This window comes from Schistocerca americana, chromosome 2 (genome assembly GCF_021461395.2).
Source record: "Schistocerca americana isolate TAMUIC-IGC-003095 chromosome 2, iqSchAmer2.1, whole genome shotgun sequence".
NCBI classification, from domain to species: Eukaryota; Metazoa; Arthropoda; class Insecta; order Orthoptera; family Acrididae; genus Schistocerca; species Schistocerca americana.
The window spans coordinates 506,302,223-506,324,098 of NC_060120.1; the positions used below are offsets into that span (position 1 = coordinate 506,302,223).

The window sequence follows — 21,876 nt, forward strand, 5'->3', positions numbered from 1 at the left end:
GGAGATCATTGACTGGAGGTATCACGAGGCACCTGGAGGCACTGTATGACCTGCAAGCGATAAAAACGTTCCAGTCCAGTCGCCTTACCCCGTAATATTTACAGAAAGGTCTTTTGGTAATTGACACTGATGTGAAAAGTTTAATTCTATCTCGCGGGTCAAAGCCAGATTGGTGATTAGTTAAATTCATTTCAGATAGTTGGAAGTGCAGAGAAGTAATCCAAGTCCGCTAATAAAAGTTTCTGATTAAATCTGTGGCGCACTGCGTCACTTAATTGCTCTTGCATGTGGCACGTTAATCAGGGTGCATGGATTCAGGCGACGAGCGCGACGCCATGGAAGCTCCGAGAAACGGAAGGAAGGGCCGTCTCACCTTGTCTGTCTTGCACTGCACCTTCTGAAGGCAAAGAAGTGTTAAAAGTTGTAGCTACAATCTGTAGGGGCAGAGAGGTTAACATCTCTGCACTCTACCACCTCTACCTATGTTTCAGCCACCCGTTGTCACCGAGCGAGGTGGCGCAGTGGTTAGCACACTGGACTCGCATTCGGGAGGACGACGGTTCAATCCCGTCTCCGGCCATCCTGATTTAGGTTTTCCGTGATTTCCCTAATTCGTTTCAGGCAAATGCCGGGATGGTTCCTTTGAAAGGTCACGGCCGATTTCCTTCCCAATCCTTCCATAACCCGAGCTTGCGCTCCGTCTCTAATGACCTCGTTGTCGACGGGACGTTAAACACTAACCACCACCACCACCACCCGTTGTCTAGCAACAGTCCTTCCCGTACTCCATCCAGTAAACGAAGCATCTCAGAAAGTCAATTAATTTGACGCTATGTGAAACTCAATGTTTTTGACATGCAGAGCTCCTACGCGGCTGTGGCTGTCGAGCTAAAGTTTCGGATATCCGGGAGGTTGTGACATGTGTCTGGAAGAAGTGGAACAAGTTTCACATCGTTTCTGCCTGAACTACAGGTGCCTGCACGTTTACAAAATTCAGACTGAAGGTTTCGTGTGTTAATGTGGTTGATATAGTCTCATCTAAAACTTCCTGGCAGATTAAAACTGTGTGCCCGACCGAGACTCGAACTCGGGACCTTTGCCTTTCGCGGGCAAGTGCTCTACCATCTGAGCTACCGAAGCACGACTCACGCCCGGTACTCACAGCTTTACTTCTGCCAGTATCTCGTCTCCTACCTTCCAAACTTTACAGAAGCTCTCCTGCGAACCTTGCAGAACCAGCACTCCTGAAAGAAAGGATATAGCGGAGACATGGCTTAGCCACAGCCTGGGGGATGTTTCCAGAATGAGATTTTCACTCTGCAGCGGAGTGTGCGCTGATATGAAACTTCCTGGCAGATTAAAACTGTGTGCCCGACCGAGACTCGAACTCGGGACCTTTGCCTTTCGCGGGCAAGTGCTCTACCATCTGAGCTACCGAAGCACGACTCACGCCCGGTACTCACAGCTTTACTTCTGCCAGTATCTCGTCTCCTACCTTCCAAACTTTACAGAAGCTCTCCTGCGAACCTTGCAGAACGCAGGAGAGCTTCTGTAAAGTTTGGAAGGTAGGAGACGAGATACTGGCAGAAGTAAAGCTGTGAGTACCGGGCGTGAGTCGTGCTTCGGTAGCTCAGATGGTAGAGCACTTGCCCGCGAAAGGCAAAGGTCCCGAGTTCGAGTCTCGGTCGGGCACACAGTTTTAATCTGCCAGGAAGTTTCATATCAGCGCACACTCCGCTGCAGAGTGAAAATCTCATAGTCTCATCTAACTTCACTGTATTCAGTGTTCTGAGAAATCAGGTAAGCTGGTAGTTCATCTCAACAATATCAGCTACAAAATGTGACTTTTGGCAATTTCAGTTGGTTTTTCATTTGGGGTTACAGGCCGTTTTTATGAACAATTAGAAGTTAGGTGCCCAACCATGTTCCAGTAGTCTCTTTTTATTCTACGACATTTAGATGAAGTGCCATCATTTAGTACTAGGAGGCTACGTGTATCGCCGAAGCAAAACAAAACGTTCCAGAAAAATGCACAAAACGAATAGCCAACCGCCAAAGAAAGGGGAGGCAAATGAGGCGGGAGAATGAGTCGCCTGACAGTGAAAACTATTTGATTGAAGGTGACATCACATACGCTCAACGTAAGCACAGCAACCAGCCTTTCGGGGTTCGTCACTTGTATGATGATATCAATGACATAAATGTTGAAGATAACAGATTTTCTTGCGTTGTTTATCCCATCCACCAATCATTGCATCTGAACCAGCTACTACAAACAATGGCGGGTGTGAAATACCTGATGCCACGCAAGAGAATTGTCTCTAAGTAGTTCTGACATACTGTGGAAAACTTTGCCATGGGCTCATGCTTTGCGCTCCCGACGGGACAGGGGGAGGTACCTGTGTCAGCCACAACAAAGCAAGGAAATTCTGGACGTGGTCCAGTCCTCCTTAGTCACACCAGGTGTATTTGTTGCCTACCTGAAGCAGTGAGTTTCCATGTTCAGTTCCCCTTCTATGCGTGTGCGAGGGGGGGGGGTTCTATCTTTACAAAAAGAGTTTTATTTGTTTATACGTTTTATATCCAAAAATTTAGTTTGAAATGTTGAGGGTTAAAACTGACAATTTGTAGCAAGTATAATGTGTGGATGCCAATTAAGTTACTACAACAATAAAATAAGTCCATTATGATGAGTTTTCTATGTAAAATGAGGAGTGTCACATAACTGGGCAACTTGCGCCCCCAACAATGTGTCACACAAAAGAAATTCCCCATACCCTCCTGTACGAGACAGATTTTTTAAAAAGACGGAATCGAAAAGTCAGTTGCGTTGCTATGTCTAGTATAATCCTCAGGCTTCCAGATGAAATACTAAGGCAGTTCGTTTGAAAAAACCTGAAAAATTGTACAAAGTTAGGGAGTTCTGCGGTATTTACTTGACGTGTATACGTGCCACAAATAGAGCGCATTGATTCTTTTTTGTAACACAGCTCTAGAAATAATGAACTTTTCATATTAATTCCTGTATATTTTCTGAAGGTACTGTAGCTTAGTAATGATTTTCGCTATGTAACGCTACAAAATTTCTGTCTATGGAATGGTGCTACTTTAGCCTACACTGGAACGGCAAAGTGTCACGATCCCTATGCAAAGTATGGAGGACCGAACATGCAGTGCAGACATGTGTCTAGGGTGCGTGATCTAATGTGAGCCTATGTCATTTGTTAACGAAATATCAGGAACGAATGTACATAGTGAACAGTAGCATTTTGACGTAGGCAGGTTGCTCAGGTCTGTATAATCGCAGCTCGTTGCTATGGGTAATGAAATTTTCTGTTCGTTGCTAGTGCTTAAGAGACAAATATTGAATGATAACGAGTAGCCACTCCAGTTGCTATAATATTCTGGCGTTTTCAAGTGTTTCTGGAAATGGGGTGGATGTATACTTAAATGCAGAACATAATAACAACTGGAGTCACCATTCATTAATTGAGTACACAACCAACAGCGGACCAAAAACACAGGCTGAACTGGAAAGAATTTATATAGGAGGTGCGGCTAGAAAAAAACCGGACTGATGCTGGAAAAAACATTTATTTACAATAATTTACAATTTCATGTTATCTCCTTCAATGTACTCTCCTCCTCGGTCTCTACACCGCTCCATACGAATTTTCCACTGTTCATAGCAATGCTGCAGATCATTTTCGGTAAGTCCATACATTACTTCCGTCGCTTTTTCTTTTACTGCTTCAACAGTCTCAAATCTAGTTCCTTTCAAAGCTGACTTGACTTTAGGGAAAAGAAAAAAGTCACAGGGGGCCAAATCAGGTGAGTAGGGTGGATGATCTAAGATGGGAATGTTGTGATTTGCCAAAAACGTCTTCACTAACAACGCACTGTGAGCTGGGGCATTGTCTTGGTGAAGGATCCATGACTTTTTTCTCCACAAATCGTTCCGTTTTCTCCGTACTCGCTCACGTAGGGTAGCCAGGACGCTAATGTAGTAATACTGATTCACTGTTTGTCCCTCTGGTACCCAATCAATGTGTACAGTCCCTTTGATGTCAAAAAAACAATCATCATTGCCTCGAATTTCGATTTTGACATTCGTGCTTTTTTTGTCGTGGAGGACCAGGAGTTTTCCAATGCATCGATTGGCGTTTAGTTTCGGGATCGTAAGTAAAAAACCACGATTCATCGCAAGTAATAACATTTTGTAAGAAGGTGGGATCACTTTCAGTGTTTTCGAGGATGTCAGAACAAATCATTCTTCGGCGTTCCTTCTGTTCAATTGTGAGACACTTTGGAACCATTTTTGAACACACTTCCTTCATGTTGAAACTTTCATGAAGAATCTGCCTAACACTTTCCTTGTCAACTCCAGTCAACTCAGACACTGCTCTGATTGTTAAACGGCGATCTTGTCGAACAAGTTTACCGATTTTTTCAATGTTTGCATCAGTTTTTGCTGACAATGGTCTGCCAGTGCGAGTGTCATCACTGGTGTCTTCGCGGCCATCTTTAAATCGTTTAAGCCACTCAAACACTTGTGTTCGCGTTAAACAATCATCGCCGTACACTTGTTGTAACATTACAAACGTTTCACTTGCAGATTTTCCTAGTTTGAAACAAAATTTGATGTTAACACGCTGTTCTTTCTGTACACTCAACATTTTCCGACGCACAGACAAAACGTCAACTACTTAAAACAGACGCCACGGGCAGGCTGAGTGCAGGAGGCAGATGAATCTCGAGCAGTAGGCGGAGCGAGAGTCACGTGACAGGCCACGCGACTTTCAGCCTTATTGCATTCGTTTTATTGTTTCACCAGTACTAGTCCGGTTTTTTTCTAGCCACACCTCGTATACTGAATAGTATCAGCCAAGTATAGTAAAGTTGTTGACGCACTCATCATACAGAGCTCTCTTAATATGCCTGTCTAATAGGCATTACCTGTTAGCTGTTTTCATAATCCTCTAACGTAGATTGATAGAATCTTAATATGCCTGTCTAATAGGAATTATCTGCTAGCTGTCTTCATAATCCTCTAATGTAGATTGATAGCTTGATGATGACATAACTGCTACGAACAATACCTTCATCCGCAAGTTAATAACGTCGTTAACGTCAAAAATGAATGATTAGCTCTTATTAATATTATAATACAATTTGTCAATGAGATAACGGATGCAGCGCTATTCCTCTAATAGTAAGTTCTAAAACGTGCATCTCCACCAATGCTTCATTTTCCTTCTAATTTGAGGAAGATTACTGTTGAACGTCCCGTAAACGAGGCTGATACGGAGCGCAGTCTCTCACTGAATGAAGATGGGAAAATAATTGAGCTATGTTCTTATAATAGGAGGCGTTTTGGCTTTCGGCGTTACAGATTTAGGGAAACTATGAAAATTTTAAATCTGAAGATCTGGATCCCGGGAACTGAGTTTGAACCACGCTCCTAAATATGGTTTAAAAAGTGATATTCTACATCTCAGTTAACACGCCTCTATAGTAAAATGTTTCTGTGCTGTCCATCTGTCAACTTTGAGACTACCTATCACTTTCCATTTTTGTAACATTAATTTATTTTATTTTATTTAACTCATTTATCTGGTCCGTGGGACAATGCGAGCCAGAGGTACTTGGTGATGCAACGGGTCAGTACACAGTTTACAAAATGTTGATTAAAAAGTTAATATACAAAAGAAGCTAAAAGATTAAGAAAGCATTTAAAGGAAATGAAAGAGTGTAGGAATGAATAGCACATTAGAGAGGAAAGTTATTAAGTGCTAACAAGGGAACCGCACTTACTAGTCACCACACGTTTCTTCCAAATTGATGGTATACGCAGGCCTTGGCAGAAATCAAAGTGAAAGGAGTGGGAGCTCTAGGTGGGCAAGCGTTTAGAAAATTTATATTTTCAGTCGGCTGGCCACGCAGAGCATGAGCCATTTATGTTAGCAGAATTTTCTGGCAGCTGTTAGTGCACCGATAGCACTACAGAAAGTGATTCAAAGGTCGTGGGGTCAAGTTACTCTTTCTTTATTTTCTACTTTTACGTTACTTACACATCACATAAACCTAAGTAATGTTCAAAATGATAAACTTATTAATTGTTTAATAATTGAAGGCATTGAAAGAAAAAGCAAAGGGAAATTAGGGATTGCAAATAAATTACCTAGAAAAATTTCCACCGCCCACGAGGGATAACTTCCGAAGAAGAGATTCTAACTGAATCGTATTACGTTAGTTTAGTTTTGACAGTCGTATCATCTTTGGCAGCTACTCGAGAACAATTGGTTGCCGGTGAAGATGGGAAGGAAATTACTCAAAAATGGTTCAAATGGCTCTGAGCACTATGGGACTTAACTTCTAAGATCATCAGTCCCCTAGAACTTAGAACTACTTAAACCTAACTAACCTAACGACATCACACACATCCATGCCCGAGGCAGGATTCGAACCTGCGACCGTAGCGGTCGCGCGGTTCCAGACTGTAGCGCCTAGAACCGCTCGGCCACACCAGCCGGCAGGGAAATTACTGCTCCCCCTGTTTTTACGGTGAATGTTACCCACCAGAAAGTGAAAATAATCAACTCTGAAATAATAAAAGTAAGTAATTTTATACACGAAGTTCTCGGGTACGCCTTACAAACCCTTCCTGGAAAGGTATTTGCAATCCCATATTTTCCTTTCCATGCCTGATACGAAAATATTAATAAACACAATATGTTGAGCATTATTTCGATTTATTTGCAGTATAAATAAAATTAGAGTTGAAAATAAAAAGATTTTCCTCGTAGGGACTCGACCGCATTGGCCCTCGGATAGCCGTCCTCTATGCCTTCCGCTGCGATAACCGCTGCCAAACTGTACCGCAACAAACGGCCCCCTCGCTCACCCGACTCACATCTAAATGCCTTTTTTCTAAACATTCGGCCATCTGGAACTCCTACTTCTGTCACTTTCATTTCTGGCCATTCCTGCACCATCCTTGTACCCAAGAATAATGTGCTTCAAGGAAACCTTTCAACCTAGATTTGAGGAGTTGTGGTTTATCACTCTATTATTTTTATTTTCTGTCCTGCTGGAACAAAATTAAAAGTGAAACCCGGTGAATATCCTGTACGATGCGTAAGGGAGCGTAACCCATGTGCAAATTATCTACTTTTCACTAGATGAATGTTGCAGTTCCTTCTGACTGAATCGCTAATGTCAAGAACAAATCCCGTGATCGAGCATATACCATGTGATCAAGTATCCGGACACCTGGCTAAAAATGATTTACAAGTTCATGGCGCCCTCCATCATTAATGCTGTAATTCAATGTGGTGTTGGCCCACCCTTAGCGTTCATGACAGCTTCAACTCTCGCAGGCATTCGTACAATCAGGTGCTGAAAGGTTTCTTGGGGAATGGCAGCCCATTCTTCACGGAGTGCTACATTGAGGAGAGGTATCGATGTCGGTCGGTGAGACCTGTCACGAAATCGGCGTTCCAAAACATCACAGAGGTGTTCTGTAAGATTCAGGTCAGGACTCTGTGCAGGCCAGTCCATTACAGGGATGCTACTGTCGTGTAACCACTCTGCTACATGCCGTGCTTTATGAACATGTGCTCGATCGTGTTGAAAGATGGAATCTCCATGCCCGGATTGCTCTTCAATATCGTTAAGCAAGAAGGCGCTTAAAACATCAATGTATACCTGTGCTGTGATAGTGCCACGTAAAACAAAAAGGGGTGTAAGCCCCCTCCATGAAAAACACGACCACACCATAACAAAACCACCTCCGAATTTTGCTGTTGGCACTACACACGCTGGCAGACGACGTTCACCGGGAATTCGCCATACCCACACCATACCATCGTACCGCCACATTGTGTTCCGTGATTCGTCACTCCACACAACGTTTTTCCACTTTTCAAACGTCCAATGTTTGCGCTCCTTACACCAAACGAGGCGTCGTTTGGCATTAACAGGCGTGATGTGTGGCTTATGAGAAGCTGCTCGACCATGAAATCCAAGTTTTGTCACCTCCCCTAACTGTCATAGTAACTGCAGTGGATCCTGATGCAGTCTGGAATACCTGTATGATAGTCTGGATAGACTCTCTTCACCTTTCGGCGGTCTCTGTCAGTCAACAGACGAGATCGGCCTGTACGCTTTTGTTCTGTAGGTGTCCCTTCTTCACGTTTCCACTTCACCATCACATCGGAAATAGCAGACCTAAGGGATGTTTCGGAGTGTGGAAATCTCACGTACAGAGGTATGACACAAGTGACATGCATTCACCTGACTACGTTCGATGTCCGTGGGTTCAAAGGAACGCACTATTCTGCTCTGTCAGGATGTTGCTGATATGTAGTACCTGGCAGTAGGTGGCAACACAATGCACCTAATATGAAAAACCTACCTTTTTGGGGTGTCCAGATACTTTTGATCACACAGTGTATGTACAGGGATGGCAGAGCTGGACTTCGGAGATATCTAAACAATGGTCTACACCAGGGGTAACCAACCTTTCTTCATCTACCGCCCACTTTTTTATCTCTGTTAGTAAAATTTTATGACTGACCACCAGTTTAACAGTAATGGTGATTTATGAAGTATAGAAGTATCTTTACTTTAGAAAATTTATAAAATGGAGTTACAGCAAATTAAAGCATGTAACCATAAGTACGTACGAAATGCTTTGCCGAAAGTTTATCAAAAAGTAATGAAACTGTTCTTACAACCCATACGGCCTGTCGGCCACCATGAATGCTACAAAGCTCACTAGTGGGAGGCAGTGACGTCATTGACTTCCACAGGTCAGCACAACATCTACGAACGGACACCACAGATTCTATGGCCCGTCTCACTAATTTCCACTTTGGGTGAGCCTTTTTCGTCACTCTCTTTGTACAGTCATACAATATTGCATGATTTGTAAGTGATCAGAAGGTCTGACTTCTATAGGAGAACGTGCGCTCGATTCCCAGTACTGACAGGTATTTTCCTTAGGGGGGGGGGGAGAGGGGGGGGGGGGGGAGATCGAACTGGAATTGGGTCCGTTCTGCCTCGTGACGCCAAATGAGTTGCTACACGACTGAAAATTTGCATTTCCGAGTTCTGAGAAACTGAAAACTGTCGGGAGAGCTGTGAGCTGTGCTCTTGCCACTCCCTACTGGGTGAGCGACGGGCCGCTTGTGGCGGTAGAGTTTGGGCAGCAGTTGGCACAGCGGCAGAGATGTACAAAACTGTATTTTCACGATATTACAAGTCGTTTTCAGTGTGAAACATTTTAAACCAAGGTGCTATAAACAAGGAAACTTCGCACTCTGCGCACCAGTATGAAGTCTCTTTGCGAAGGCCTTTTCTCGTGCACACTGCACAAATCCTTGTAGGCCTTTTCGTCGTTGTGGGCGGCAGAACGTCTGGAAAATGCCTGGCTGCAAGACGAGTTGCTTTCGGTGATCGAGGTGGGCGTCCTACTGATGTCCCTTTTTGTGATGAAGATATGGCCAACTGTTCGCCAAGACTAATCATGAAGCCCATTCTACTTTGTTCGCCACCATGCTTCTTGTACAGAACGTAGGCATTGAAACATTCAGTATCCTACAAGTGGCGGAAACGCTTCTGATAATACTTTTTCAGCCTGCTTCTGGCCATCTGGTAGCTTTGTAACTGAGATTCGCTCCAATTCACGCCCCACATATGATTGTTGTAGTCAACGGCAACATGTAACTTTTGAAAGATTCCCTTCTTCGAGTTTACATTTAAAAATGTATCGTCATGGAAGGTGCTGACCATAACAACGTCTCTTTTATCCTTCTATTTCATTACCATCTGCTTGCCTATGTGCCTTGTTATTTACTTCCCTTTCTACAGTTTTTCCTTTTTCATGAAGTCAGTGAACCCCTTCCTGTCTTGCCTCATCGTGCCGACAACGTCGGTGGTATTAATGGTTAAAAAATGGTTCAAATGGCTCTGAGCGCTATGGGACTTAACTTCTGAGGTCATCAGTCCCCCTAATAACCTAAGGACATCACACACATCCATGCCCGAGGCAGGATTCGAACCGGCGACCTTAGCAGGCACGCGGTTCCGGACTGAAGCACCTAGAACCGCTCGGCCACTCCGGCCGGCTATTAATGGTTAGTTTGTCCACCAAATCTGGACTGTTGTACCAGTTGTCAAGATAAATGCAGTGGTCTTTCCCGAGTATATCGCGTGCAAGCTCCAAAACAATTGGAGAGGTTATGTTTTCGTCTGGATAGTGACTACCATTGTTAGTGTTCTTTACAGGATAAGCAGTAAACTCCCATACATACCCGGAGCTGCTTTGACAGAGTTCGTACAATTTGATACAAAATCTGCTACGCTTTGATGGAATATATTGCCTCCAATCAAGCCGTCATTTCCGGAACAACAACGATTCGTCAACGGTGATGTTCCTTTCTGGCACGTATACCGATCTGAATTTATGCCGCAGACGCTCCATAATGGGGTTATTTTGAATAGTTTTCTGCTGATAGCGCCTAGTTGGTCATACGAAGTGTCAGCAAAGTGAAGGAATTTCAATTAATGATGAAACCGCTTTTCACTCATCAGTTTCCTGAAGAAAGGTGTGCCAACTGATTCTCTCTTTGAAAAGTGCATCTTGTGTTCTGGTTTGCGAAGAATTCCTTGAAGTATTAGCATTCCAATAAGTGTTTTTACCTCGTCACGTGTAGTATCCTGCCAATTGTGAACACTGGAGCGTGATGCTAAACTGGGATAAGAAGCTATTAACTGTTCTGCATATAAGTTCGTCTGTTTAGCTATTATTATTCACAAAGCATCATCCACAAAACGCATGAAACAACTCATCACATCACATTGTTTTAGAGGCACAACTGTACCACTACGACCACGGAACAAATATTGATTACGAACTGAACTAGCACGCACAAATGCACTAGATACCATCTGCTGCAGCAGTGTCTCGTCGTCAGATGTTTCTGAATCGAAGTCACTTTCACTAGCCTCGGCATACATATCGTGAAAACTTTCCGAACTGTCACTGAAATTACTGTCACTTTTAAAATCTGATAAACAACTTCTTTTCGCAATTGCCAACGATCACTCACTAACGCGGCGGTAACACAGACGAAAAAGGCGCGCTTTTGCGGCAGCTTCACTGGGCGCATACTGTCAACGCGCGCTCGAGTGGACAATGTTATAACTATCCTAGAACACGCTGTGTTACCTCACGAGAGCTGTTATCTAGTGGAGGAAGCTGAGCTAATACCACAGTGTCAACGGCAGGCCGATAACTCGTCATTCCCACTAGCTACTAGCCACAGAACGCGGTGGACGGATATATCCGTGGAGCCCACTGTGAATTAGCAAAGCGTGGGCGGACATAACCGTCATGCCCACTTAAAGGGTTAATGACGCCATCGGCTGAGGATAAAACGGCGACCGCTCGATACTGAATGGAGCAACAGGGCCCGCGGACGCGCCTTTAGCTTTTTATAACTTTACGTGAATTCCGTGGTGTTAACATTGGCACATGCGAGGTTCGTCGGCTGCGGAGTCCCATCATTAAGAGTGTTCGGCGCACTGTGTGCTCAGACACCTTTGCACTCTGCCCAGCACTAAAATCTGACGTTAGTTACGCCACAACTCGCCACCTGTCCTGTTCTAAACGTCTGTTCAGCAACTACGTTCATGAATATACACTGATCAGCTACAACATTATGACCACCTACCTAATTGCCGGTGCGTCCAGCTTTGGCATGGATAACAGCAATGACGACTTGGTAGGTTGCTGTAGAGAGTTAGCACCAGAAATGCACACACAGGTCACCTAATTGCTGGAAATTCCAGGGCACATGGCGATGAGCTCTAGCGTCACGTACAGCCACATCCTACATGTCTTCGATAGAGTGCAGATCTGGTGAGCTGGGGTGCCAATACATCCGTTGGAATTCACCACTGTGAACCTCTAATCATTCCATCACTCTTCTGGCCTTGCGACATGGCCCATAATGTTGTTAAAAAATACCATTGCCGTCGGAAAACTTGATAGAAATGCACACACAGGTCACCTAATTGCTGGAAATTCCAGGGCACATGGCGATGAGCTCTAGCGTCACGTACAGCCACATCCTACATGTCTTCGATAGAGTGCAGATATGGTGAGCTGGGGTGCCAATACATCCGTTGGAATTCACCACTGTGAACCTCTAATCATTCCATCACTCTTCTGGCCTTGCGACATGGCCCATAATGTTGTTAAAAAATACCATTGCCGTCGGAAAACTTGATAGAAATGAAGGGGTGTACATGATCGGCAACCAGTGTACGATACTGGTTGCAGTATCGCCTTGCACGAGCTCCACTGGACCCATAGATGCCCACCGCATGTTCCCCAGAGCATAATGGAGCTGCCGACAGCTGCTCTCCGTCCCGCAGTAAAAGTGTCAAGAAACTGTTCCCCTGGAAGATGACGGATTCGCTTCCTCCCATCGGCATGATGCAGAAGTATCCCGATTCTTCAGACCTTTCAACGCTTTGCCACTGCACCAACGTGCAGTGCCTGTGGCCCCGTGCCCATTGCAGTCGTAGTTGCCGATGTAGTGGTGTTAACATTGGCACATGCGCGGTTCGTCGGCTGCGGAGTCCCATCATTAAGAATGTTCGGCGCACTGTGTGCTCAGACACACTTGCACTCTACCCAGCTCTAAAATCTGACGTTAGTTACGCCACAACTCGCCACCTGTCCTCTTTTAAACGTCTGGCCATCCTACGACATCCGATATCTGCAATGAAGAGTGGCCGCCCGACACTACAACGTCTGGGAGTGAATGCCGCATTGGTTGCACCACGTGTTGAAGACAACCACCACAGCACTCCTCGAAACCCAAACAAGATGTGCAGTTTCCGAAATGCTCGCGTCGAGTATCTGGACGATCACAATCTACCCTCGATCAAGTTCAGATAAATCGTGTGCTTTCCCCATTCCACACACGGACAGCACGCTCACTGATACTACAGGCATCGTACATGCGTTGACTAGCAGTCATTCCTCGCCAGATGGCGCACTATCGCCTAGACGGGTTAATATCGATAGTAGGTCGGTGATCATAATGTTCTTATTGATCAGTGTAAATCACTTGTGTGGTGTTTATTTATGGCTCTATATCAACTCCTGTGAGACAATCCAAGCTTAACAGCAGTTTATGACCAAGTACTTCTATACCAGATGAAATGTTGATCTACGGCAGTACTCGTGGTCTAGCGGCGCCGACATGGTAGCTCAGCGTGTTCGGTCACAGAGTTATCTGCCCTCTGTAATAAAAAACTGAGTGAATGAATCGACCATTAACTCGAGTAAATTTCATGGGTCGTCCGTCCGAACAAATGCAACGAACAATAACGAGGAAAATGAGATCAACCAAAAGGAAAAAAGAAAAGGGGAAAGTCTTCGACAAGTAATAAAAATGTCCTCAGTCCTGGGTTCAAAACCCGAGACCGTTTAAATTTTGATTAATAATCAGTATTGGCGGTCGGAAGCTTCCGGCGAAACCGCCTTGTAGAAGAGGGCGGAAGAGCGGGCAGAGGTTCAGGGCACTCTCTTGTCCGTAGGGTGGGAGATTACACGTAAAAGTGGAAGAATCAGCAATGATCAACGGCATGAGGATGCAGAAGGCAATGGAAACCGATACATTAAAGACAAGTAATGTGTATCAACAGGACATAAGGCCTATAACTAAAAAAAGTGTCATGATTATCTCTCTACTGGCAAAAATTGCTGGAATAGTGGTGGAGAAGCTAGAAAATCTGAGAAGGAAAAGGTAAAGATTCAACCTAGATATAGTAGGTGTCACTGAAGTGAAACGGAAAAAGGACAATATCTCTGCTCAGATTAGGGTAACTTCCACAGCAGCAGAAAATGATATAAGGAGAGTAGGATTCGTTATGAATAGGAAAGTAGGGAAAAGAGTGTCTTACTGTGAACAGCAAACCAACACCAACAGCGATAGCTCAGGAATGCATACCAACACCACAAGCTAAAGATGAAGAGACAGAGGAAATATATGAGGATATTGAAAGGGTAATACGGTGCATAAAGTGAGATGAAAGTCTAATAGGCATGGGAAAACTAGAATTCAGTTGTAAGGGAAAGAGTAGAACAAAAGGAGAGCAGGAATCGATTTAGAAGAAATAGGGGATCAGTACTAGAAACTGAATTTAAAAGAGCTTTGGAAGACTTAAGATCAAATAAGGCAGAAGAGGTAGATACCATACCATCAGAATTTCTAAAATCGTTGGGGGGAGTGGCAACAAATCGAGTATTCACTATGGTGTGTAGAATGTATCAGTCGGGCGACATACGTTCTGACTTTTAGAAGAATATCATCCACACAATTCCGAAGAATGCAAGAACTGACAAGCGCGAGAATTATCGTACAATCAGCTGAACAGCTCATGCATCCAATTTGCTGACAAGAATAATTTACTGAAGAATGAAAATGATAACTGAGGACGTGTTAGATGACTATCAATTTAGCTTTAGGAAAGGTAAAGGCACCAGAGAAGCAATTCTGACGTTGCGGTTGACAATATCAGGAAGACTAAAAAAAATCAAGACTCGTTCATAGGATTTGTCGACCTGGAAAAAGCGTCGGCAATGTGAAATGGTGCGAGACGTTCGAAACACTGAGAAAAATAGGAGTAAGTTATAGGAAGAGACGGGTACTATACAATGTGTACTAGAGCCAAGAGGGAATAATAAGAGTGGACGACCAACAACAAAGTGCTCCGATTACAAAGGGTGTAAGACAAGGATGTGTTTCGCCCCCACTGTTCAATCTGTACATCGAAGAAGCACATAACTGAAATAAAAGAAAGATTCAGGAGTGGAACAAAATTGAAGGTGAAAGGATATCAATGATACGACTCGGTGATGACATTGCTATCCTCAGTGAATGTGAAGAAGAATAACGCGATCTGCTGAATGGAATGAACAGTCTAATGAGTACAAAATATGGACTGAGAGTAAATCTAAGAAAGACGAAAGTAATGAGAAATAGCAGAAATGAAAACAACGAGAAATTTAATGTTGGTCAAGAAGGAGATACAGTTCAGGAATTCTGCAACGTAGGCAGAAAGTAACCAATGACGGATCATCAAAAGCAGGCTAACACTGGCCAAAAGGGCGATCCCGGTGAAGAGAAGTCTACAGGTATCAAACATAGGGCTTAATTTGAGAAAGTAATTTCTGGGAATGTAAGTATGGAGCACAGCATTGTATGGCAGCGGAACATGGACTGTGGGAAAAACGGAACAGAAGAGAATCGAAGCAGATTAATGTTGAAAATTAGTTGGACTGGTAAGGAATGAGGAGGTTCTGCGCAGAATCGGAGTGGAAGGGAATATGTGGAAAACATGACAAGGAGAAGGGATAAAATTAACAGACAGCTGTTAAAACATCGGGGAATGACTTCAATGAAACTAGAGGGAGCTGTAAGGGCAAAAACTGTAGTGGACGACAGAGTCTGGAATACATCCAGCAAGTAATTGGGGACGTCGGTTGCAAGTGCTACTCTGAGATGAAGAGGTTGTCACAAGAGAGGAATTCGTGGAGGGCTGCAACAAGCCAGTCCCCAGGGATGTAGCGCTCTGAGCAGTATATAGTCAGGTTAAGGATTGTCTTCATCAAGCGACATTAAGAGCATATCTATAATAACTGTGACGGTAACTAATTTATCTTAGATTTCAAAAATAAATAAAGTAAGAATTCAATGAAATGTCAAATTTATGCTATTTACAATAAATTGTCTGCAACAATTTCGATGAAAAGCTCTGCACACAGTCATCGGTGTAGTGTAGCAAGTGTCTGTCAAGTCTTGAAGTTTCCCACCAAAATTTTAGTCATCGTCGTTCTCTCTGCATACAATCATCGGTGTAATGTAACAAGTGTCTGTCAAGTCTTGAGGTTTCCCACCAAACTTTTAGTCAGCGTCGTTCTGGAAAATACATTTTGGTAACTGTGCTCTTCCCTTATGAGTTACTTTAATGTATACTATAGGAAACTAGATGGAAGGGAGTGAAACTGTGCCAAAACGTGGCAACGGCATTTTGATTGACGCTGTTCTTGTTTAAATAAAAAAAATTGAAGCTATAATAAATTTACATACACACATCAAAAAACATTTTGCATCACCCCGTTTCCCAGAACTCCGATGATAGACGTTGACTGTGGACATTGTATCACAGACACAGCCCCTTTGACTGTTCAGAAATGTCACTAAACCCACCCAAAGATGTAAACAACCATGCATGAGCAGCGCCTATTAGACGTAGGGGGTCTGACAGCCGATCAATTCCAGTCATTCCACCACGAAGGAGGTACACGGCTCGTCTTGTCTGTAGTTCAGTCATGCCTAGACGGTCAATACCGCTGTTCGATCGCGACCGCATTGTTACTTTGTGCCAGGAAGGGCTTTCAACAAGGGAAGTGTCCGGACGTCTCGGAGTGAACCAAAGCGATGTTGTTCGTACATGGAGGAGATACAGAGAGACAGGAATTGTCGATGACAAGCCTCGCTCAGGCCGCCCAAGGTGTACTACTGCAATGGATGACCCTACCTAAGGATCACGGCTAGGAGCAACCCTGACAGCAAACCTACCATGTTGAATAATGCTCTTTGTGCAGCCACAACACGTCGTGTTACGACTCAGACTGTGCTCAGTACGCTGCATGATGCGCAACTTAATTCCCGACGTCCACGGCGAGGCCCATCTTTGCCGCCACGACGCCATGCAGCGCGGTACAGATGGGCCCATCAACGTGCCAAATGGACCGCTCAGGACTGGCATCACGTTCTCTTCATCGATAAGTGTCGCATATGACTTCAACCAGACAATCGTCGGAAACGTGTTTGGAGGAACCCGGTCAGGCTGAATACCTTAGACACACTGTCCAGCGGATGCATTAAGGTGGAGGTTCTCTGCTGTTTTGGGGTGGCGTTATGTGGGGCCGACGTTCGCCGATGGTAGTGATGGAAGGCGCCGTAACGGCTGTAAAATACGTGAATGCCATCCTCCAACAGCTAGTGCAACCATATCGGCAGCATGTTTGCGAGGCATTTGTCTTCATGGACCACAGTTCGCGTCCCCATCGTGAACATCTTGTTAATGACTTCCTTCAGGGTAACGACATCGCTCGACTAGAGTGACCAGCATGTTCTCCAAACATGAAACCTATCGAACATGCCTGGGGCAGATTGAAAAGGGATGTTTGTTGACGACGTGGCCCGCCAACCACTCTGAGGGGTCTACACGCAATTGCTGTTGAGGAGTGGTAAATCTGGACCACCTGTGCTTTGATCAACTCGTGGATAATATGCCACGATGAATACAGGCATGCATCTATGCAAGAGGACGTGCTGCTTGGTATTAGAAGGTACCGGTGTATACAGCAATCTAGACCACCCCCTCTGAAGGTCTCGCTGTATGGTAGTACAATATGCAATGTGTTGTTTCCATGACAAATAAAATAGGGTGGAAATGATGTTTATGTTATTCTTTATTTCAATTTTCCGTACAGGTTCGTAAACTCTTGGAACCGAGGTGATACAGAACTTTTTTTGATGTGTGTACATTCTAACAACTTACAGGAATCTAGCCGCATGTATTTTGAGCATCGCAAATCCAGTAATTTCCAAGGCAGAAACGCTGAGAATTATGAGGCCGAATAGCTGAAATATCTATGAGAAAACGAGCAGGTTTCAATGCAGCCGACACCAGGGCAACTACATCTGTCTGTCCATAAAACTGGTCATTCAGTGGCAGTGAACACATGCTGATGCAGATACGTTAATTCAGCACCAACATTAATTAACCGTAAGGAATCAGACAAAGAAAGGCCAGTCAAGACAGAGGCCACTTCAAAACTTATTAAAATATCAACTATTCAAAAGTAATCCCTCTATCGACGTAAGAAATCCACTAAGTTGTGAATGTGCTCCACACACAGCTTTATCACTGTGCTCTACAGAGTAGCGAGGTGTTTCGCTACACAGTATGTCGGAGCACTAATGTTACTGATAGTGACCCCAAGTGGTACTCCCTCTTTGTGGACCTTCGAGCGGCCATATAATCTACGTTTACAAATAAGAATGAAGGCTCCTGATTGTGTATTGTGACGAGGAGCTTTTCATCAGAAGACTGAAAATATTCCACTCAATACTTTGCGTCGGGTGAGCACTGTACGCCGGATCAGATATACGATAATGGAGATCCACAACCTGCTGTTGGATTAGTATTATTAACGGCGCGATTGAGATTAAATTGTCCACTGAACCTGCAGATAGAAATGGTTCTTTTTTGTGAAGTTCTGCTTGGTATCCTGCTCTCCCTCACTATACAACAGAAAGACTGACCAATGCTACCTCACCTGTTGACAGTTAACTCTCATTATCGATGACGCTGACGTTGATCGTTTATTTTTTCTGTGATGGTCCTAGTGTTTACTGTGTGTGTGCATTGTCTTTCAGCCTGTGCATTGCATATCGAGGTTTGAAGTTCCATTGCACCGCACTCTGTTGTTGCATTTATGCCTCGAGAATTACAGTGTGTCCACCAGTCGAAATATCGCCTGCATTCCCGTAAGTTATTTGTACGTCTTATACACCACCGGAAGAAACTCAAGTTTCAGTCTGTGTATAATTTTCACCTCAATTGTTTTAAAGAAGTTACTGCTATAATATTAAATTTGATACTATTTGTGGCTAGTAAGATGGAATGACTTGGGGAAAAAATGTAGTGATTACTCAGTGAGCATCGTACAGGAAAACAATTTGTACTGTAATAAACGTTGAATAACCATAATACAGGAAGTTGTGAATTGATTTCTGGGTTCCATTTGCAGCCAACACGCTGTCAGCTGAAATGTACAACGAGAATTGTCAGTCCTAGCGTTCCAACTCTATAGCTTATTCATTTCATTCTGTATAACATAAAAAGAATACAGAAAGAGAGTCAGTCTGCGTCTGGGTCAACATTCATCAATGACCGTCTTGTCTAGTACTTGACATTAGTTTAAATGTATATTAATATCGTTTGGCAGGAGAGAAATTTCCGTGATGTTCGAATACAGAATTGATAGTATGGAGCTTGACTCAATCACGTCCACTAAAACGCTGGGTGCAGCAATGCGAAACAACATAAAATGAAATGAGCGCATAAGGTCTGTTTTAATCAAGGACACTGCCCAACCTCGGGTTACTAAGAGACTTCTGGAAAGATACAGCTGAGTTTTGGAGCAGACAGCGAACAAAACGATGGTGTAACTGTTTATTGAATCAAGTTTGATTCCAGTGGGAAGTAGCTGTGCCCAGCAACTGTATTTATTTCAAGTAGTAAAGAATAGAGCTTTCAGTATGATAATGTTCACTGCATACCTAAATTTCGGTGACTGTGTAGCCGTCTTCAATGCAGTAACCGTAAGTAGAAACATTAAACCCACATACACGCACATAGACCCAACTAGGCTGCTCCTGTGGAATGCTGAATTTACACTCTGTTGCAAACGCTGTTCCTCCAAACTTCTTCAAAAGTGTTTCGTAAAAATACTGCCTTCTTAGTTCCAAAGTTTTCCGTATGAGTTCAACATTTGATGCTAGTAGCCACATTGGGAATATGTGCATATATATGGTTTTAATGTTTTAACGTACATTTACTACATTGAAGATGGCTACAGAGTGACCCAAATCAAGATATCTAATAAATATTATTTGCGACTGAATATTGTACCCTTTACTACTTGAGATTGTTGAATACGGCCGTGTGGAGTGTCTGGGATTTTCTCACATCTATCGCCCCTCCCAGCGATTGGATTTAACACGTACACGCCTGCGCCGAAAACTTTGTCTCTCGCTGTGGGGCGACGAGCGTATTCTTGTTTACTTTCATGTTTACTTTCCTGCTTTTCGAGGTGGGATAGCGGTCGCAGTGAAACGCTCTGAGCTACTCTTTCAGTGTATTTCCCTTCTATTTTTAAAATCCATTCTCTTAAAATAAGGACAGTATTTATAAAATAATTATACATTACATTGATCATGAATATGTGAGACTAATTTGTTCAGAAAGATCTCTTGTTGAAAGGTCATTCAAAATTGTATTCACAGTTTTTTTATGTTTAAAATATATCTGTTTGAAATAAGTTTGACTCCTTTCTGGTCTTCTTTTCTCCGGCAATGAATTGTCACAGACATGTCAGATACATTATATCATTTCAAAATGTACTTAACACTGGTTATAAAGCCAAAATCGTGATAGTGTAAAACAAACGATCTTTTTTCAGTCAAATGGTGGTAATTTCTTTCAAAACATTCTATATGACTGCCGTCCTCCGCGAAGCAAAACCGTATTCGCAGCTGTTAGTTGCGCCTGGATTATAGGTAATACGCTATGCGTTAGTGTATTGCTGGTACCATAATTCGCAGAGTCGGGCCTGAATGGGTTAAGAAGGTTCAAATGGCTCTGAGCACTATGGGACTTAGCAGCTGTGGTCATCAGTCCCCTAGAACTTAGAACTACTTAAACCTAACTAACCTAAGGACATCACACACATCCATGCCCGAGGCAGGATTCGAACTTGCGACCGTAGCAGTCGCACGGTTCCGGACTGCGCGCCTAGAACCGCGAGACCATTGCGCCCGGCGGTTAAGAAGACATCCAAGCCATTCAGAGGCATGTTATCGAATTTCGGAGCGAGAACGTAAGGAAACCGCTCCATGACTTCAGATAGAAAACTGTGGAGTTCAGAAGACAGTATTTTTGCGAAACGCTGTTGAGGAAGAATGGAGAAACAGTCTTTGCGACAGACTGCAAAACAAGCCTACTGTCACCTACATTCATCTCGCACAAGGACAATAACGGTAAAATAAGAAAAATTAGGGCTCATACAAAAGTATACATTCAATTAATATATCTTTATTACATTTCTTAGTGGAACAGGAAAAGACACAAATGGTACGAAGTACTCGCCGACCTTCACTGCTCAGTGTCTCGCGGAGTACGTATTTCGGTGTATAATTACATTTTTGTGTTATTCGGTTTCCGCTGCTATGTGTCCATTTCCTCTGTATTTAAATCGCTGGAACTGCTTACAGCCGTTAATGCACATTATTCCATAGCAATTTTTTTCTTTCATACGGGCACAAGAACTCATCTTTTTGAGTGCCCTATGTTATGTTGTGAGGCTGTTGGTGCTAATAACAGTCGTATCTTTCTCTAGTCTCTTTACCACAAAACGGAGCTGCCAAACGGAGAATTGTTTAGGAACTACTCACCTGACATACTTATCAAAATGGAGCTACGAAACTTAGAGTTGTGCGTCACCCAGTCATCAGCTTTTCAATTGTACTATTTTTTTCATTGGTATTGAGCCTGTCCTTTTTTTTCAGGCTCCAGAACCAGCAGAGCAATGGTCTGGCATTCTTAATGCAATGAAAGAAGGTCACATAGCTCCGCAACGTGACTTCATCACGAAGCAGTATGCGGGAGATGAAGATTGTTTATATGTAAATGTATACACCCCAAAGGTAAGTCTTGTGTTTCTCACACGCCAATGTTCTAAATTAGACTATGCTAGGCAGAACTGTACGTTGTGTGATGTTACCAATTTCTTTTCCCTTAAATGAGAGAATCTACGTTGATTAAAAGTACATTTGGGACATAGATGCATCCAAATCACTATAGTGAATAGAGAAACTGGAAGTGATCAGGACGTTATTACCGAGAATAAGTCGCCAGAAGGTGTATTCTGATATGTCGTCTCGGATTCTCTGATCGTACTCGTAAGATGTTAACTCAGTTTCAGCTGGAGACAACTAA

General features: G+C 43.5%; 1 protein-coding gene across 1 annotated transcript in view; it reads left to right on the forward strand.

Moving 5' to 3' along the window:
• LOC124595627 (juvenile hormone esterase-like) overlaps nt 1-21,876 on the forward strand; it is an 81,295-nt gene that overhangs the window by 8,844 nt on the left and 50,575 nt on the right. Inside the window, exon 2 of the mRNA XM_047134450.1 lies at nt 21,447-21,584. Within this exon, the coding sequence (XP_046990406.1) occupies nt 21,447-21,584 (138 nt within the window). The remainder of the gene's footprint in view (nt 1-21,446; nt 21,585-21,876) is intronic.